The sequence below is a fragment of the Cynoglossus semilaevis genome, chromosome Z (assembly GCF_000523025.1).
Source record: "Cynoglossus semilaevis isolate Cse_v1.0 chromosome Z, Cse_v1.0, whole genome shotgun sequence".
Taxonomy (NCBI): Eukaryota; Metazoa; Chordata; class Actinopteri; order Pleuronectiformes; family Cynoglossidae; genus Cynoglossus; species Cynoglossus semilaevis.
Window position 1 is genome coordinate 20,908,993 of NC_024328.1, and position 20,501 is coordinate 20,929,493.

The following is a 20,501-nucleotide window of genomic DNA, read 5'->3' on the forward strand; positions in this document are numbered from 1 at the left end:
ATATTGGAAATTAAAACATTTTTAATGTTTAAAGATTGGATTAAGAAATCCGCGATATACTGCGGGAGCAAAAGTAGAACCGCGATATAGAGAGGGACCACAGCAATACGCTTTACGCATACAAGGAGTTTTTGACCACGAAAAAATCGACAGTCATGCGTCTCAGTCGTCTATACATCGACCATTCATCGACAATACAAAAACACAACACAGAGTCTTTGAGGTTTTGGAGGCACGACGCGACGTTGCACGGATTTCGGTTACACAACTATACTGTAATAATTGTTGTTGAGCATCTTCTAATTGTGATAACAGAGTTCAACGGCATTGTTAGCTCCCATTGTGTTTTAGTTGTGTGCCATCATGTGTGATGCGCTGTGTGGTTTGGGTTTATAAAATCGGTTCGAGTAAAGTAAGCACAACCAGAAGTAATACATCAGGCGCACGGGTTATAAGGCGCATTGTCGATATTTGAGAAAATTAAAAGATTTTAAGTGCGCCTTATAGTCCAGAAAATATGGTACAAAATTAAACAAAAACAAAAAAAAAAAACCCACACACAGCTCATACATCTTACAAAAACAGACAAACAGTTTTATTCCTATTAATTCATGAAAAGAGTACAAAAAAGATGTGATAAAAAAAATACTTACTCAACTGATCACATTCTATTCTGCCCTCAGTGAAAAGACGCATCAGTGAAAAATTTAAAAATGTTATTTTTTTCTTTTATGCTATTTCATCTACTCTTTGATAATGAATGAAATATGGGTGCAATTATTTAATGTTTTATCTGTTCTAAAAGAGGTTGAAAAGACATTATTGTATGAACTGTTGTTTCCATTACCCCTCATTGTTGCCCATTCTTTCAAGCACATAATATGCAAACAAAATACTTTGTGTTAATAGTACCTGTGAGGATGACTACACATCCTGCTGCTCTCTTAAACTGCCTGAGTCATGAAGGACTTTTCTCCAACAACTTTTAACTTTACCCCTAGATGGTGCTAATTTCCTCACAGTGCATCTATTAGCATGGATTGTTGAGAGCAGCCATTGTCCAGCTGCTCAAAGCACTCCTACCGCCCAAAGTAGTTCACATTGCCGAATACTTGATCTGAGAGGTGAGCTAATGTCTATGGATGCAATTGAGATAAATACAGCACATAATACCAAGGGGAACATGGCATGGGAGGACTCCATGGGACAAAACCGTAGATGGGAGGGAGCCGGGAATGCTAATTTAAAGTGGGACGAACAACATGACAACATCAACAATGACGACATAGCATACACACTGCGTAATCGTGATGTACACCATCACAGGGAGACTGGATTTATGGCTTCTCTTGTGGCTAAGAATAACATACACGGACATAGGACAATGAATTTCAAAGCCTTTTCCCTAAATGAACTGAGCATCCTTGCTGAACAGCTTCCACCCATCACTGCTGGAGGAGTTCAATGGTTACAACAGGTCAATTACTGATTGTGGGTGATATGCGTGCTCTGCTCGCACGCTTATGTACAGCTGCTGACTCTGATGCAGTGACGATCTGTCTCGGTTGGAGAACGGATTCATCTGCCACAGTGTTAGACGCTGAACGCTACACTATTCTAACGTCTGTGCTAAGAACTGTTTTCCCTGTACCTGCCTGTGTTTTTGCTGACCTTGTGTTTACACCAAAGGAAGGGGAGGACCCAGCAGACTTCCTGAGACGTGCTGCTGATTCATACACAAAATGGGGGAAGCCCCCACCACATCTGCCATGAATTCCCAAATGTTTAGGGCAGAGGTCCTTAAAGGGCTGCCCAAAACCATCAGCAGTTCAATGGAAAACAACCATGACATGCCCGGAGCTGACCACCAAAGATGGTGCTCCCATGTACAACATCACATGCGCAGACACATAACAGAAACTGACACTCATCACTCCAAAATTAAAGTCCTGGAAGAGCAGCTACTAGCACTGAGGTTGCAGGAAGCTAAACAACAGGCTGAGCAAGCTAAAAAGACCCCCAAAGTACAGGCTCCATTGGTACCTGAACCAGAGACCCACTCACGGATGACACAAGCCCCTCCTTACATTCCCCAACCGCCTTGACCCACTCAACCCGACCATTATGTCAAGTATCAGGCTGGCAGAGGTGGGGTGGCACGGGGTGGAAGTCGTGGTCGTTGGCAGACTTCTCATGGTGGACACAGCCGCATGACTGAGGTTGCTTGCTGGGAGTGTGGAGATGTGGGACACTACTCCCGTGACTGCCCCAATCATCGTTTGTCTCAACGCCCCATACATCAAACCCGAGGTCAAGGGCACTCTGATGGTCTTCACCGCCCTCCCAATGACTCGCTGGCTACCCGACCGCCACAAGGAGGCTAACAACAGCGATATGTGTTTTATGGTAGATAGCGGCGCTAGGTATTCTACTATTGCCAAATTCTCTCACCGGTTTCGCGGGAACCTCTAACGTCCTGCATATGACTGAACCCACCACAGTTCAGTTCGCCTGTCAAAAACTCAGACACTCCTTTGTATATGCTCCTGACTGCCCAGTGAACTTGATGGGACGTGACTTGTTGATTGTTTCTTGTCCCATGATCCAATGTTCACCAGATGGATTACTACTGTGCTTCCCAGATGGTTCTACCTATCACTGCTCTGCCTACACGTGCCAAGAAGGCCTGTTTCCCGTGTTTGATGCTTCTGTTGAAGAGCAGGACACTCCAGTAAATCCCTATGCAGACATTTATTGGGCAGCTGTTAGTGAGTCCTCTCATACATGGCTGGCTGCGACTGAAGTGTTGGCTGCTTGGAAGCCGTGGTTTCTCTCGTTGCGTCCCTACTTTCCTCCTGTTGACCCCTACCACTGCATGCTATACTATGACAGGAATGGTGACATATGTTATGAAGATTCTTTCACACAGATTGAGGGCTCTGAGTGGGACCTTTCTTTAGGATATATGTATGTCGGCCCTGCAGGCATCGCGTATGAGGTTGCTCTGACTGGTGAACAACAGCTTTGGTACCGCATGACTGACCCATCCGATCCCACTGTCGCTTCCTATGCTCCACATATTACATTGTTAGTAGCTGCAGACCATTCAGCCAAAGACTTAGGCCCTATGGTCCTCTCCTGCGGCCATGCTTGTGATTGGTCGCCTACCACAGTTCCCATCTTGCATTTTCCCCCCTCTCTATCCTCCTACAAGATATTATACCCATCTGTTTCTGTTTCGTCTGTTCTTGAACACAATCACATTCTTAGTCACCATGGCAGGGAATCCTCTGACGCTGAAGGTGCTGCTGCTATGTTGAATAGCTTACCTGCTTTACTGTGGTCTTCAGGCCCCACTGACGTCGGTTGCTGTTCCTCTATCCCGCCCATCACTTTTAAGTTCCAATCGGGTCCCGTTTGCCTTCCTCAATACCAAACATCCCCGGAAGGTTTGGTGTGGATCGCAGACACCATTTCTGGTCTGTTAGCCACAGGAGTTCTCCATAAAACGGACTCATGTGCGTGGAACACACCCATTCTCCCTGTCCTGAAGAAGGACATGGGCAAATCCCGTATGGTGCATGACCTTAGGGCTATTAACACCATCATCACAACCCCACAACTTCCTGTTCCTAATTCCTCATGCTTCCCTCTCCCCCCTGACACCCGAACATATCTATTTCACGTGCATTGACCTTGCTAATGCTATTTTCTGTCTTCCTCTCGCTGTTTCCTTGCAGGACATGTTTGCTTTCACTTTCCAGGGTGTACGCTACACGTACACTCGCTTGCCCCAAGGATTTGTTCTCTCCCCTGGCATTTTCAACTCTGTTTTGCGTGACTTACTCAAAACTTTCTGCGTCACTGAGGGCATTTTTCTGGTTCAGTATGTTGACGATATCCTGCTTGCTGCCCTCACGGAAGCCTCGTGTTTGTCAGCTACCCGTTCTCTCTTGTTACACCTACACTCGGTAGGTTTGAAATGCTCACAGAAAAAGGTTCAATGCTGCTGTGCCCAAGTCACTTTCCTTGGACGTGTTATTTCCGCTAAAGGCACAGGCATTAGCTCCTTACACCGCTCTATCATCCTGCATCATCCAAAACCTTTAAGCACATGCTCAGCTTCTTGGGACTGGCAAACTACTCCAGATTTTACGTACCTAACTACACTGACCTCACACGATCCATTCCCATCCTGGTAAATGGGAAAGGGATGAGAAACTTGTCAGCTACCATTGATTGGACCACTAATGCCAAGGCTTGTTTTATTAGGTTGAAACAAGCTCTCTCTTCCGCCGCTGATATGGCTACACCCGACTACAAACGTCCATTCTTCCTAGATGTTTCTGCTAAAACACACAGCGTCTCCGCGGTGCTTTACCAGAAAAAGGGGGATGGTACACGAGCAGTTTGCTCAGTTGCTCAACACAAATGGACAACTATGAAAAACGTCATCCACCTTGCGCAGCATTTGCCTCAGCTCCAGGCAGAATCATTCTCAAAACAGCTCATGTGGTTTTACATCACCCCTTAACAGTAAGGACAGGCCACAGTGTTGTACAGTACGTCACCAGTAAAGCATTCACCATGACTGCACAGAGACAGCTGAAACTGGAGGCAATTCTCACTCAGCCTAACCTCACATTCACACATGAGGGAATCAACATGGCAGAAAACATAACAGAAGGAGAACCTCATTTGTGTGCAGACAGGATGATAACACAAACACAGGTCAGGCCAGGACTAACTTCAGAACCTCTGACTGATCCTGACATGAAATTGTTTACAGACGGATGCTGTTTCAAAGCAGACACATGACTAGTCTCATCATATGCAGTCGTATAGATGACCTCACTACACCATTATGAAACAGCAGAGGTGCCACGACAAACAGGATAACAGTCAGCACAAAGAGCAGAAGTGGTAGCCCTCACAAAAGCCTTAGAACAAGCAGTAGGACAGAGGGTTTCCATTTTCACTGACTCAGCAGATGCATTTACAGTTATCCACGTCACCCTACAAGAATGGCAAAGAACTGGCAACAGGAGAACCAATAAAACACCTTGACGACATCAGAGAATTACACAGATGTCTTTTGCTCCCCACTGAAGTCGCTGTGGTGAAATGTAAAGGACACACAGGGGGTAGTGATTGGATCTCAAAAGGTAATGAGGCAGCTGACATTGCAGCCATGAATGCAGCTGGCTACATTCTGAACCAGAAAAATCAAATGATGGTGACTTCAGAGGAAGCACCTACATTAGGCATACAGGCAATCCGAGGGTGGCAGGCAGAAGCCTCCCCAGAGGAAAAATCAATGTGGAAACAAATGGGAGCAGCGATGTGCGATGGACTTTGGCAAAAAGACGGTAAGCCAGTACCATCACAGAGGCGACTCCTCTCACTGATTCATGAAGCACATGGACCGACACACGTATGGAAACATAAAGTGTAGACTGAAACGCTGGTGGCACCCTTTCCTTCCATCCATCTGCACAGACTGTCTAAATGTGTAAAAAACACAATGTCAAACCGACTTCTAAACCGACACCAGGACATCATGGACGGACACTGATGAGCCCCGGACAGGAGATAGTCATGGACTACACTGACATGGGGAGTACTGTCATGGGGTACAGGTGCCTCCTGGTGATTGTAGACTGCTACTCGGGATGGCCAGAAGCCTATCCTTGTAAAAAGGAAAGGGCACAATCAGTGATAAAACACCTACTGAACCATTACATTCCAACACATGCCTTCCCCAGACTAATCAGCTCAGACAATGGCACTCACTTCAAGAACCACCACTTAGGTGAGGTGGAAAAGATGCTTTGGCTCAAACATAAATTACAAAAACAAAAAATAGATAGACATTAATTCTTGGAAGATACACTTTAGAACCCACATAGACATTTATTCTTGGAAAATATGTATTGTACATTCATTCTTGGAAAATATGTATTGTTGATATAAAAGTATGCACTCGGTGTACTGGAGGGGATGGAAATTAGAATTAGAATTTGGCTGTCGATGCGCATCCTGTAACACAAGCATAACAACCCAGAGCTCTGCAAATAAAGACCGCTTCAATTGGAACCTGATTGCTTCTCTTCATTATCCAATAAAAGAACATGCCGACAACACTAACCACGGCGCTGAGGGTTCCAATGCTGCTGAAGGAAGGCAAGCGGAGGACACAGAAGGACCCCTGGTGGATACCTATTCCTCTGAAAGTGGCACTGAGGAGAATACCCCCAAAACACCAACGAACCTTAGAACACAACAAAACCCCCATAACCAGGAACCAGGCCAGAGGACAGAGAGGAAGGCAGCCCAAAGCCAACAAGGTGGCAGTGTGGCAACAGCTGGACACAGACCTGGTTAGCATCTTAGAGCACTCACTACGTGGCCAAGTAGAGACCAAGCTAAACTGCTTTGGAGACTTCCTGTACGGGAAGTGTAGAGGTAGGTTTGGAGTAATGGCTGTAAGACAGACCGTAGGGCAAAGGCAGAAGGGACAAAGGGAGAGGGAGATCGAGCAGTTGGTGAAGAGGCGGCATCAGATCCGAAAGCAGTGGAGGAAAGCAGGTGAAGAGGAGAAGGAGGACCTGAAACCACTGTGGGAGGAGGTGAAGAAGAACCTTGCCAGCCTGCAGAGGGCAGAGTGCATCCAGAAACACAGGAGGCGGAAGGAAAAGGAGAGGAGCAACTTCTACAAAAATGCCTTCAAGCATGCAAGACAGCTTCTAGAGGACAAGAGAAGCGGGAAGCTGGGGATCACAAAATCGGAGCTGGAGGATCACTTCAGGGAGCAATACAGTGACCCAGCAAGATCAACTCCGCTGAGATCTCCTGGTTACGTTCCTCGCCCCGGCCCCCATCCTTCCCATTCGATGCTGTTCTCCCTAAGGTGAGTGAGGTCGCAGAAGATGTTCAGAAAGCAAGAGCAGCCTCAGCCCCAGGCGCCAACGGGATACTTTACAAACTGTACAAGTATTGCCCTAGGGTCTATAAACTTCTGTGGAACCTCATGAGGGTGGCCTGGAAGAGCCAAGCCATCCCCTCAGAATGGCAAAGGGCAGTTACAGTTTTTATCCCGAAGGAGGCAATATCCACCACCATCTAGCCAGTTCAGGAGCATCACACTCCTGAATGTGGAAGGAATTATCTTTTTCTCCGTACTGGCCAAGAGGCTGACCAACTTCCTGACTAGCATCAGGTACATTGACACCAGCTGCCAGAAACCTGTGTACAATTCCCAGGGTGTGTAGAACACTCTGCAGTCATCCAGGGCAGATCCCCCATCAACTCATCGACTATGCCCTGGAGTTACCTCAGCCCCTTAACCCTGAAGGTAAATATAAGGATGACCCCAATAATGCCCCAGCCACAGCCCTAATCCCCACCCCTTGATCATACCAAAGAAAATCACCCTTGAGGTAAGTTGGCAACACTAGTGACACTCAGGCACTAGTGGGGCCCAGGGAGGTGTTCAGATGAGCACGCCAGCACAAGGGCACTGGTGGAGGTGCGTCAGGCAGCAATGCCCAGACCACCAGCCTGCATTTTCATATGTCTGCCTGTCTGTCTGTCTATCAGTGGACCAAATCAACAAGGTGACCACTAGATGGCACATCACATAAATTACCCAGTGAGCACTGAGCGAAGAGTGTGAACAGCTTCTTCAGCAAAGAACAGAAACTGTTATTGCTTCTTCATGTTCAAATTTGCAGACACTGATAAGGTACCATTTCTAAACAAAGTAAGGGCTCAAACACGAACTGCACTGCAATGGTAGCACAGTTACCAACAAACAGTAAACACTCTTATTTTAGAGGATGACACGGTGGTTCAATAAAACCCAAAACTGATGATCTCTAAAAAAACACAAATTTACCTCCCTTTTTTATTTAATTTTTCCCTCTAATGATGTCTTTTAAAAACTGACTGATACAGGCATACGTTTCACAAAGAGTAGAAAATTGATTGAATGTTTTACTCACTGTATGGAGTTCTCTATACGTGTGATGGTGAGGAATGCTGCAAGGTTTGCTGTGTACGATGAGATGACGATCAGAGCAAACATCCACCAAACACCCATCATCATCCTTGTAGCCAGAGTTGTATAGGGCACCTCGCCACCTGCAGGACAAAAGACAAGAAAATTAGAAATGTAATTACCGCAAAAAACGATGAGGAAACTTTTAGATAGCATAACTTCCTTGATGTAAAGAAAAAGAAGGAGATTGTGAAAGATTGCATTAGGGATTAAACAGAAGATCGGATGTTTACATGTACAGATATACAGTACATAAGGTAAGATAGGGTTGAGGATTTGTGTTCTGCCAGGAGCTAAACCCAAAGGGGTTTTTGTCCTGTGATAACAATTCTGTGTTCAGTTCAGTTGGTTATGTCTTAAATAACATACCCTGCTGTTAAAATAAATTATTAGAAAACACCTTCAATCAACAGGATGTACAAATGTTGACAGGCCACCCCATAATGATTCTGCATGGAGCATGTTACAATAAAAAAGTTCAAATTTGAAATAATCAACAGCTTTTATCGCCCGTCCTTTAAAGTCCTACTGTGCTGCAGTAAAAAGGCTAAATGCCTCAAATTAGCCACAAAAAAACAAACAAAAAACGACACTCTGACCTGATAAATAAACAAATAAATGTTCATTCACAGCATTATATCAATGTTATTGTCTACTTTCTTCAACTCTGTGCTAAGCTGCTGTGTTAAGCTACACCTTGCATTCATATTATAATGACATTGTTGACTCACATTTGCGTAACAAATACTTGGATCTGTGAGCGGTTGCAGCCTCACTGTTTCTTCTTGTTACCTGCCAGAAATGACCACTACCACCTCCCTTTTTCTGCTCTTCTGGCCTCCAGCATCATTCTGTTTCTGTGTCTGTGATGACTTTTAAGTCTTCAAAAATGTATTGGTAGCACCCTCTGCTTGTTTTCAGTTAAATAAAATTCCCAAATACTTCTAGGATGGATTTTTCATGTGAAAAAAATAAACTTGGTTGAGTAAATGACGAAGGATGTTATTATCAATTATATTACACAGTGCAGACGCCCAGACATTAAACATTTTAATCTTTATAGCATTGACAATTTTACAGTACATTCTTTACTATACTAAGAGTTGAATGTCCAAATATATGCAGCACTACATCTTCAGTATCCTAAAATGCCTTTAAAACATCATCTCTGTTGAGGATTTCACCAGCAGGAGCAATTTGGGGAATTTGGGCTTCATCCTGGCAAAGTCTGTAAAGAGCTAATTAGGACACCAGGAAGAAAATCTACTGCAGAACGAGTACCTTTATGAAATATTAATTTCAACAGGGAAATTCCGTTTGAGCTAATTGAGTTATGATCCGCTCATCTACAACTGAGCAAGTAGCTCTTTTTATGTAAAGATTGTTTATTACATGAACTTGTAATGTCAGCATTTTAATCAATACATTTTAACTGCGTATATATGTATAAACATGGTCTGAATATTTATACGTAAGAATCAAGGTATATTCAATAGATCTATGACAGATGCAATTATTTAAACATGTCTGATTTATTAACTAAAACATGTTTGAACCTTAGCTCTCAAGCGTCTCCCACCACTTTGACATGTTTGATCATTATAATTATGTTGGGCTGTGTTCACTGTGTTTATCGAGAGGACACATCAAACATTTAACTAAACCTGGATGGATCTTTTGAAGCTTAGGAACATTTGTTTTAACTTGTAACATTAGGTTTTTGACTGTTCCCAAACAGAAAGAACTTCTAAAAGGAACTGGATTTTATTTTCTCATTTGAGGCAAAGAAGCAGGTGGTGCAAGAGACCTTCATTAGCATTCCACAAAGACAGTCTACATCACATAGTACTGTAAAAATATTGTTTATATATGATTCAGGACAGCTCATGATTTCTGAAGTCTATCAAGATACAATAAAGTTTCTGGATTCTGATCAACGTTAATTTTAGTAAAAAAAAAGACTCAACCTGTCACCACTGAGGAAAGAAACATGCAGCCAGCCACTAAGTAATATGTCATATACTGCATATATGTAAAATACCATAAATATGTTTTGACAATGTTTTTATTACTTCATACAAACTGTATTTCTAACATCAGCACCATATACTCTATATATGTGTCAGGTTTTCTAAATAAAAGTAATTTCTTAAATGTATATTGTGACTTACAACAAAGAAATGTAGAATTTGTGTCATGGTTTGGAGACATATCATCAGGTTTGAATCCCTTCAATGTGGCTTTCAGGAAATATAAACCTTTCTCTTTCTTTTACTTCATCAAAAATGAGGTCCTTTTCAAAGCATTATTCATGGAAGCTTTCAAGTGCCCCCCACATGACAACCTAAAAAGAGCCAAGAAACTCAAAGATTCAATGTATTTGAAAAATGACTCAGACTGCAAATGTGCAGCTTCATAGATTCTAACTTCTAGATCAGGGAAAGTACTGTCCCTTCAAAGGCTTCATGTTGTTTCCACACAATGCAGACAGCCTGTATAAGTATGACTAACTTCCTATATACTTATAATCATGATTGATACAGTAGTGCTGTAACACTGCAACACTTTTCTTTCAATTTAGGTCACCATAGTTTGATGACTTTAACTGCTGCCTTATTTCCCATCAGTCTTTTTTGAATGAATGAGTCACTAGATTAAGGTATGTCAACAAAACTGATGGATTAATTAGAGAGCTGGATGCCTGCCTGCTTGACTATGTGGCTGACTGGCTGACTGTATTAAACCACTGACAGACTCATTATCCTGATGCAGACTGTCCACCTGCTTCTCCTCAAACGTCAATATTGTCACATTTGTAATTGTCCAGATGTTACAAATTATTATTTAAAAAAGTTCCCACCACCTGGGACACTGCCATAAAATCCTGGCCCCCATGGATGGGCATGATGTTAGACCCCAATGTACTGTATATATTAATTTAATATTCTAATATTTTTGGGGTCCCCTCTCCCTGTTTGAAATCATGTTTACCCCCCACTCCACACGACACAACTGCCTACAACTGTCGAGCGGATCATACATTTATAGCTGTTTGTGACTTAGTCTCTTATCTCTTACATTGTTAACCTGCAATTAGATGAGGTTAATTAGATTAAATTGGAATTAGGGAGGGGAACCGAGAACCTGTTCTAAGAGAAAACAGACTACTAATGGTCGTTTGTTTTTTTGGGGGGGGGGGTTACAGCATAATGTTGAGGCAGATAAAAAAGGCAAAAGAAATTATGACCATTTGTAAAAAAAAAAGGTGTCGTCTTTCATATGCTGCACACTGTAAACAGCAATCATAGCATCCTCCATCTTAAATTTTACATTAAACAACATTAAACACATCCAGGACCTGTCATTTGTTAATGTTAGTGACATTCATCAACCTGCTTCCTCTATGGTGTCTTAGTAATGTCCATCCACTATAATTACACCTAGATGATGAGGATTAGCTTGCCATGCCTCAGGTTGAGCGTGTAACTACATCACCAAGGTGGAGTCACCACCAGATTAATTTATACTCGTTTCATATTACTACTGCAAGATGAGTGTCCACAAGATAGACAAGTATATTGCTGTTTGAACCTTTTCCTGACATTGGTCAAGTTTGACGTCTGCTGGAGTTTTAATAGCTTTGGGACACAGATTACAGGTGTTTTTTTTTATGTTAACAAGGTTAATTTCTGCAGAGGAAATGTCAGGCTTTCACCCATTTTTAATTTTAGTTAACAACAGTGTTAATGCAAACAGACCTATGTGTGCTATATGTATATACTATATATATATATATATATATATATTATGGCTTGCCGTTTAGGAAATTAATCTTTGAATATACAGTATATACAGAAAGTCTAAATATATATATACAAAATTCCTGAATATATATACAAAAAGTCTGAATGAATATAAAGACAGTCTGAATATATAGACAGAAAGTCTGAATATATATACAAAATTCCTGAATATATATACAAAAAGTCTGAATATATATACAAAAATCCTGAATATATATACAAGATATTGACACTGTTTTGACCACAGTGCCCCAATCGGGGCGGAGCTACGTCTTCTACCACCGACCAGGCGCCACTGGAGATCCCCATAAAACAACCCCTGCATATTCCATGGTTATATTTGTAACCCAAGTATTACAAAAGAAAACAGTGAAAGCTGTGTAATAGAAAATGTAATAAATGCATTAAAGAGAATAAGAACAGATTCATAAAGGTCATAAAATCGTTAATGATCTGAGCTCACTGAATCACTGGGGGATTCAGAGTAACGTAATGATAATGTAAGGGTGATAAAAATTGTTATAAGCCGTTATAAATACTTGTTTGGAAATATATTATTTCTATATGTCATTATTTGATAACGCTGTCCATTGTGCTTACAATCATTACTTACGTCTTCCAGAAGGGAAAAGAGCAACAGTAATGCAAAGAGTCATTTATGTTAACTTTTATTTGGAGATATTTTGTTTAATAGCTGTCATATGACGTAGTGTATTGTGTTGTCTTTAAAATATTGATTTGTTCACAGGTTGCTTGTCGACTCGCAGAAAATGTGTTGTTGTGTACTGAATTGTTCATTCTTTCTTCTGCGTTGCGAGTAAAGTGTGGTTCGTTAAAAAAAAGAGAGAGAAAAGGGGAGAAGAGAAGCAGCGAAGAGTGAATATGGAAGCTGCTTGTCTCGCATTGCTTTTATTTTTAAAAATACTTTTTACATCCCGTATCTTCAGGATATCATACAGGAGCCTTGCTGGTAGTGGTAGCAGGCGTAGCTCCGCCCCGATAAGGGTAGTGTTGTCAAATAGGCTTCACATTTCTGTATATATTCAGACATTCTGCAGAAACAGAATAACAGATAACAGTCATACAGTGTTATCAAATAATGACATCGAAATAATATATTTCCAAACAAGTATTTATAACGACTTATAACAATTTTTATCACCCTTATATTATCATTACGTTACTCTGAATCCCCCAGTGATTCAGTGAGCTCAGATCATTAACGATTTTATGACCTTTATGAATCTGTTCTTATTCTCTTTAATGCATTTATTACATTTTCTATTACACAGCTTTCACTGTTTTCTTTTGTAATACTTGGGTTACAAATATAACCATGGAATATGCAGGGGTTGTTTTATGGGGATCTCCAGTGGCGCCTGGTCGGTGGTAGAAGACGTAGCTCCGCCCCGATTGGGGCACTGTGGTCAAAACAGTGTCAATATCTTGTATATATATTCAGGATTTTTGTATATATATTCAGACTTTTTGTATATATATTCAGGAATTTTGTATATATATTCAGACTTTCTGTCTATATATTCAGACTGTCTTTATATTCATTCAGACTTTTTGTATATATATTCAGGAATTTTGTATATATATATTTAGACTTTCTGTATATACTGTATATTCAAAGATTAATTTCCTAAACGGCAAGCCATAATATATAAAAAGTCGAAAACCACTCCCCCCACACAAGTATATAGGCATAAACAACTAATGATAATTTAGAAGTTATTCTTGAGAGGATTTACGTACTCTACGTACAAACTCTTTTATCATGGTTCAGATGGTAATACAAATGGAGTAGGGGTGATCCTAAAGGAAGAATATGCAAGAAATGTGGTGGAGGTGAAAAGAGAGTCAGACAGATTGATGTGTGTGAAGGTAAGAAATAGAAGAAGTGATGATTAATGTTGTTAGTGGTTATGCCCCACAGGTGGGCTGTGAGTTGGAAGGATTGGATGATAGAGAGTATCCCCAGGGGAAAGAAGAAAGTGGTGATTGGATCAGACTTTAATGGTCATGTAGGGGAAGAGAACAGAGGAGATGAGGAAGTGATGGGCAGGTTTGGTGTTAGGTATAGAAATTTGGAAGGTCAGGCAGTAGGTAGGAGGAACACAGGCTGATGTACAAGAGTGGAGGCAGGTCCACACAGATAGATTATATTCTATGTAGAAGGGGTAATCTGAGGTAGATTGGAGACTATAAAGTGGTGGCAGGTGAGGGTGTAGCCAGGAAAAGTGTTCTGGTGCTTATTCATAAGAAGGGTGATGTACAAAGTTGTAACAACTACAGAGGGATAAAGTTGATGAGCCATACAATGAAGATTTGGAAAAGAGTTGAAGCTAGGTTGAGGCAGGAAGTGGAGATTTGTGAACAACAGTATGGTTTCATGCCTAGAAAGAGTACCACAGATGCAATATTTGCCGTGAGGGTGCTGATGGAGGAGTACAGAGAAGGTCAGAAGGAGCTACATTGTGTATTTGTAGATTTAGAAAAGGCATATGACAAAGCGCCAAGGGAAGAATTGTGGTTTTGTATGAGGAAGTCAGGAGTGGCAGAGAAGTATGTTAGTTTGGTGAAAGACATGTATAATAATAGTACAACAGTAGTGAGGTGTGCTGTTGGGAGGACAGAGGACTCAGGATCAGCCCTGAGCCCCTTCTTGTTTGCTTTGGTGATGGACAGATTGACAGATGAGGTCAGACAGGAGTCCCCATGGACTATGTTGTTTGCAGATGGCATTGTGATCTGTAGTGAGAGTAGGCAGCAGCTAGAAGAGAACCTAGAGAGGTGAAGGTTTTCACTAGAAAGAAAAGGAATGAAGGTCAGTTGCAGCAAGACAGAAAGGCAGAACAGTGAAATAGTGAGGTTACAAGGAGCAGAGGTGGTGAAGGTGCAGGATCTTACTGTACTGTAAGGTACTTAGGATCAACTGTTCAGAGCAGTGGAGACTGTGGAAGAGAGGTGAAGAATAGAGTACAGGCAGAATGGAACAGCTGGAGAAAAGTGTCAGGAGTGATTTGTGACAGAAGAGTCTCAGCTAAGGTGAAGGGAAAGGTTTACAGGATGGTGGTGAGACCAGCCATGATGTATGGTTTAGAGACCGTAGCAAGACAGGAGGAGTTTGTGTGTGTTTTATTAATCCCATATTCCACCATGGATTTAGGAATACGTTTCTGCCATTTTAAGAGGAAGGGTAATCTGGACAACTGGTCCTTATAGAAACCAATGTTTATTCGTCTTAGATGTAATAAAAATGATCCAAACAGGCTGGTATCCTCTCATTCCATAAAAAAATAAATAGGATGGATTTGACAAAGAAATAAAAAACTAAATATAGTTGTAAAAAAACATTCAACTGTGCATTTCTTCTCTCCTCCCCACCTCTCTGCTCCTCCTCTCTTCACTAGTTTCCTCTCCTCCCCTCTCCTCCTTGTTGACATGCTGAAGTAAAGGCAGCACCAGATGAGAGCAGCTTTGAAGCCAGGGGAGCAGTGGGCACATCCAGGAGGGTTTTATTTATCTGTGGCTTTCTGCTAAACTTCAAATCTCTCCAGTGAATAAGCACCTTCACTGCCTCTGGATATTTTCTTCATTTATCTGATGACTTGCAGGAATCATTTCTTATTTTCTCCTCCTCTTGCACCCCAATCACCTGTGATTAACATTTTAACAGCAATGAAATGAGGAAATAAGAAAGACATATTGCTTGTAGGGCAAACATGAAAGATATATAAAAAAGAAAAAATAGAAAGAATGATGTTCACCCCCCCGTCCCCCCTCCCTTTAGCACCACTGCTGCCTCCTGCTCTTAAATCTCTGTATTGTGGTTGTGCCTCCTCTAATAACCCTGGCTGTCAGCAAGGGGGATTTTACATGTAGTAAGCAATTTTTCAAGCAATCAAAATTTACAATTGGATCCAGTGGGCTAATAATGTTGTGGTTTTGAGCCAAGATGCATGAAGTTCACATTTTAGAGCCACACTAATAGTATCTAACTTTCCAGCATGCTGTCTGGTGTCCTAAAATAACCTGTGTCCAAACAAACCTTAACACTTTCAAGAGGGGTACAGCAGTAACAGCACATGTTTGTATACTACTTAAAAAGACTCCAGAAGCTGGAAATAGCTGGAAAGAGTACAAGGAAATAGCTGTAAACATTACAGAAATATATTTTGCAATTTAAATTAGTATCGTATCATTTAAATGTTTTTGAGTCACCTTTTTAGCATAAAAAGGTGTGTTATTTCCAATAAATTATATCAAATCAGCGAATGTAGCGAAACGTACGGCACAATTGTTCAAAATAAAAAAATAAAAAAATTCATAAATTTGAATTAAAAACAAAACGACAAACAGATGTGAAATTGAGTGTGAATGAATGTGAATAGCTAACTGGAATGTAATGTAGAGCAGTTTAAAAAGTCTGCTTTCAGACAAGTGGGCTTCAGAATTTCATCTTAGTGATGCTTCAGAAACTTCAGAAACCAAAAAAGCCATTCTGGACGTTAGGCAGTCCAGTCAAGCACACAAACTTGTTGTAATAGCAATTTTCTATGTGCAGAATGAGGAATAATATATGTCTCCAAAGAAATCATTGAGTTTCTGGGGAAACCAACATCATGGCAGGAGCACAAGTCTCCCCACAATTATATATATATATATATATATATATATATATATATATATATATATATATATATATATATATATATATATATATATATATATATATATATATATATATATATATATATATATATATATCTCGTCACTCCTAAAGAGAATCTTAGCATCTTTAACTCTGCCACCTCCGCCTCCTGTCTTCTGCCTATTGCTACTGTCTCTAAACCATACATCATGGCTGGCTTCACCACCGTCCTGTAAACCTTTCCCTTCACTTTAGCTGACACTCTTCTATCACAGATCACTCATGACACTTTTCTCCAATTGTTTCATCCTGCCTGTACTCTATTCTTCACCTCTCATACACAGTTTCCTCTGCTCTGAACAGTTGATCCTAAGTACCTAAACTCCTGAATCTTCACCACCTCTGCTCCTTGGTTCCAGAAACTGTTTTAAAAATGTACTCTGGATGGATAATAAAAACAATAATAATTTCTCTGTCATTTGTCTGTTGACAAATTGAAACCCCCACCCTTCCACAGATTTAACATTTTAACTGCTTTAAAACATTAACAAATTCTGTACGCACCTGGCATACAGTACAAAACACTATATTTAATTAGTCACCCAGGAAAAGAAAGTCTATATGTATATATGTATTCACATTTGAATCATGATTTAAGCTTTGCCGATTCAAAATTGATTAATAAAGATCCAAAACTTGATTAATATTCTTTAAAGGCTTCGTTCTAAATTGAATTAAACTCGCCGTCATCTCTGCCCTAAAACTCTTTGGTTAAAGGAATTTATAAGTCATATGGAGAACGTCCACTGTGCACGGAGAATGGCGACAGAAAAAAAACTATTCAGCCTGCCCTATCTTCACTAAAAGCAAGTGTTTGTGAGCATTTTGGATTTTACTGCCTGGAGGGGAAGACTAATTGTAAAAATTAATTGTAAAAGCTCTTATTTTATCAAAGTATTTTACTTTGCACTGTGCAGTTTATAGATGCATTTTTCTTTTGTAGTACCAATTACCTCAGGCCTGCCATTTGTAGCTAAAGTCAAACATTTTCAGTTTCGTTTGAACAGTTTGACAGTTTACTTGTTACCTTATAGACTGCATAGTTGGATTAAATGAATAAATCCTACTTAAGGTTGAAATTGAGTAGTGTTTACCTGTAATTGAGTCATTCTGGGTTTTTTTTTTTCTTGTCTGTCAAATGCAATAATATTGGAAAGTAAGTAAACAAATATATATCAAATTTATTTATGCTCTGGACACTGACAGTGAATCAATTTTTAATCAATTGAAAATCTATATCGAATCGAATCGTGGCATTTCCTCAATCGTGCGCCCCAGCAGGTGTGTGATCCGTGAGCAACCGAGAGCATATGCACCTCACACGGATGAGCACTTTAATTTTCCTGTCTTGAGCACAGGGCTCAGGTGAAGAAGATAAATCCACAATATTTACTGTATACAGCACTTCTGTCCTCTTCTTTTTCTTTTGGCTTTGTCCCTTTTTCAGGGGTTGCCACAGCGAATCACTGATTTCCATCTCTCACTGTTCTCGGTATCGTCTACTCTGACTCCAACTATCTGTATGTCCTCCCTCACTGTATCCATATATCTTCTCTTTGGCCTTCCTGTTTTTCTCCTACCTGGTAGCTCCATCTCTAACATTCTTCTACCAATGTATCCACTGTCCCTCCTCTGCACATGTCCAAACCATCTCAATCTGGCTTCTCTAGCTTTTTCTCCAAACCTTCCTGTCTGAATAAATACTAAATAAACTAAAAACTAAATATAATTAGTCTAAAATGAACTTGAATTTAACATTTACCTCTCTGCTGAAGCATCATACAACACAATTATAAACAGAATAAGCCCAGTATTGTACTGACCTTGTTCTTCTGGAATAATAAACTGCGTGACACTGAAGTACTTTTGCTTGTCATAGTAAGTCACTGAAGTACTTCCAGAATGCTCGGTCCACTGCACTTCTGCTTTTCCCTTCATCTTGATGCTCAGTGAGTTTATTTTAGAGTCACCATCCAGTTGTAAACTGATTTGTCCTGTGAGCTGATCACCACTGGTGAAATATCCACTCTTGTTGACAGGATTAATTGCCACAGAGACAATCTTGATGTTGCCAGACATGGTGCTGTAGTGGTGTGACTATTAAGGCTGCTGTAATACGGTACAAGAGTGTGAGTAGGTCTGTGCCTGAAGATAAATACTTGAGACTTAAGACCATGATAATAATTAAACCAAAGGACTAAAGTACAAACTGTAGTAAAACTACACTTGGCCAAAGAAAAGAACACAGATGAGATTAGATTGAACTTTAGTAGTCTCATACCAGGGAGATTGTTGAAATGATGGGGAATTGTATTAAGATTACAAAGAGAAATATTTATTTGATAAATTTTTGTGGTACTCTTCCTAGGCATGATGTGTCCAAACTCTCCTACAATTCCTCATATGCCTTTTGTTTGGCCTTGGCCACATCCCTCTTCACCTCCCTTGTCCTCTCTTTGTACTCCAGTCTGTTCTCTTCTGTTCTGTCACTATCCCATTTCTTCTTCGCTAATCTCTTTCTCTGCACACTCTCCTGGATCTCATCATTCCACCACCAGGTCTCTTTGTCCTCCTTTCTCTACCCAGAGGACATACCTGGCACCTTCCTACCTGTCTCCCTAATCACTGAAGCTGTAGTCCCCCAATTATCTGGGAATTCCTCAACACAGCCCAGAACTGCCCCTACTTTCTTCCTGAAGTCTTCACAACATGTCTCTTTCCTTCATTTCCACCACTTGATCTTTTGCTTTGTCTTCACTCTCTTCCTTTTTTTCACCTCCATCGTCATTTTGCACACTACCATGCAATGTTGTTTGGCAACACTCTCACCTTACACCACCTTACAGTCATTAATCTCCCTCAGATTACCTCTTCTACATGGAATATAATCTATCTGTGTGGATCTGCCTCCACTCTTGTACATCACCCTGTGTTCTTCTTTCTTTTGGAAATATGTGTTTACCACAGCCATTTCCATTCTCTTCGCGAAATCTACCACTGCCTGTCCTTCCAAGTTTCCCTCCCTAACACCAAACCTACCTATCACTTCCTCATCTCCTCTGTTCTCTTCCCCTACATGACCATTAAGGTCTGCTCCAACCACCACTCTCTCTCCCCTGGGGATACTCTCTATCATCCAATCCAGCTCCTTCCAGAACTTCTCCTTTTCTTCCAACTCACAGCTCACCTGTGGGGCATAACCACTAACAACATTTATCATCACTCCTTCTATTTCTACCTTCACACACATCAGTGTGTGTCACCTGTGTGAATAGAAGGAGTCACAGGTGACTCAGACAGGAGTCACCTGTCTGACTCTCATTTCACCTCCACCACATTTTTTGCATATTCTTCCTTTAGGATCACCCCTACTCCATTTCTCTTCCCATCTGAACCATGATAAAACAGCTTGTAGCCTCCTCCAATGTTTCTAGCCTTGCTGCCATTCCACCTGGTCTCCTGCACACACACAATGTCTACTCTTCTTCTCTCCATCACATCAGCTAGTTCTCTACTTTTCCCTGTCATTGTACCTACATTCAGAGTTCCAAACTTCAGACCAACACTTTTATTCTTCCTCTTTTCTCTTTTTCTTCCAACCAAACGCCCTCCTCTTCTTCTCTGTCTTTGACCAACAGTAGTCCAATTTCCATCAGTGCCCTGTAGGTCAACGGCACTATTGGCGGTCGTTGTTAACCCGGGCCTCAACCGATTCGGTATGGAAATCGTTTTATGATTTGCATATTTGATTTGGCTTTGTCCTCCATACGCAGAATTCAGCCAGCACCAGCGTAGTGTTTGCCTTGTGGTAGTTGGTTTAAAAATATATTAATATTTGCAAGGGATGGATAAAAATTTCATATTGGCTCGGATTCACTTTGGATGTTGACAAATTGTTTTGGACTTTGTTGGTCCTGAC

The 20,501-nt window shown here is 41.0% G+C and overlaps 1 protein-coding gene across 3 annotated transcripts in view; it reads right to left on the minus strand.

Moving 5' to 3' along the window:
- The window catches only part of grid2 (glutamate receptor, ionotropic, delta 2), a 254,308-nt gene that overhangs the window by 116,787 nt on the left and 117,020 nt on the right, over positions 1 to 20,501 (minus strand). For all 3 annotated transcript variants that reach the window (XM_008336887.3, XM_025053042.1, XM_017043061.2), the window contains exon 10: positions 8,004 to 8,142. In XM_008336887.3, the coding sequence (XP_008335109.1) occupies positions 8,004 to 8,142 (139 nt within the window). The remainder of the gene's footprint in view (positions 1 to 8,003; positions 8,143 to 20,501) is intronic.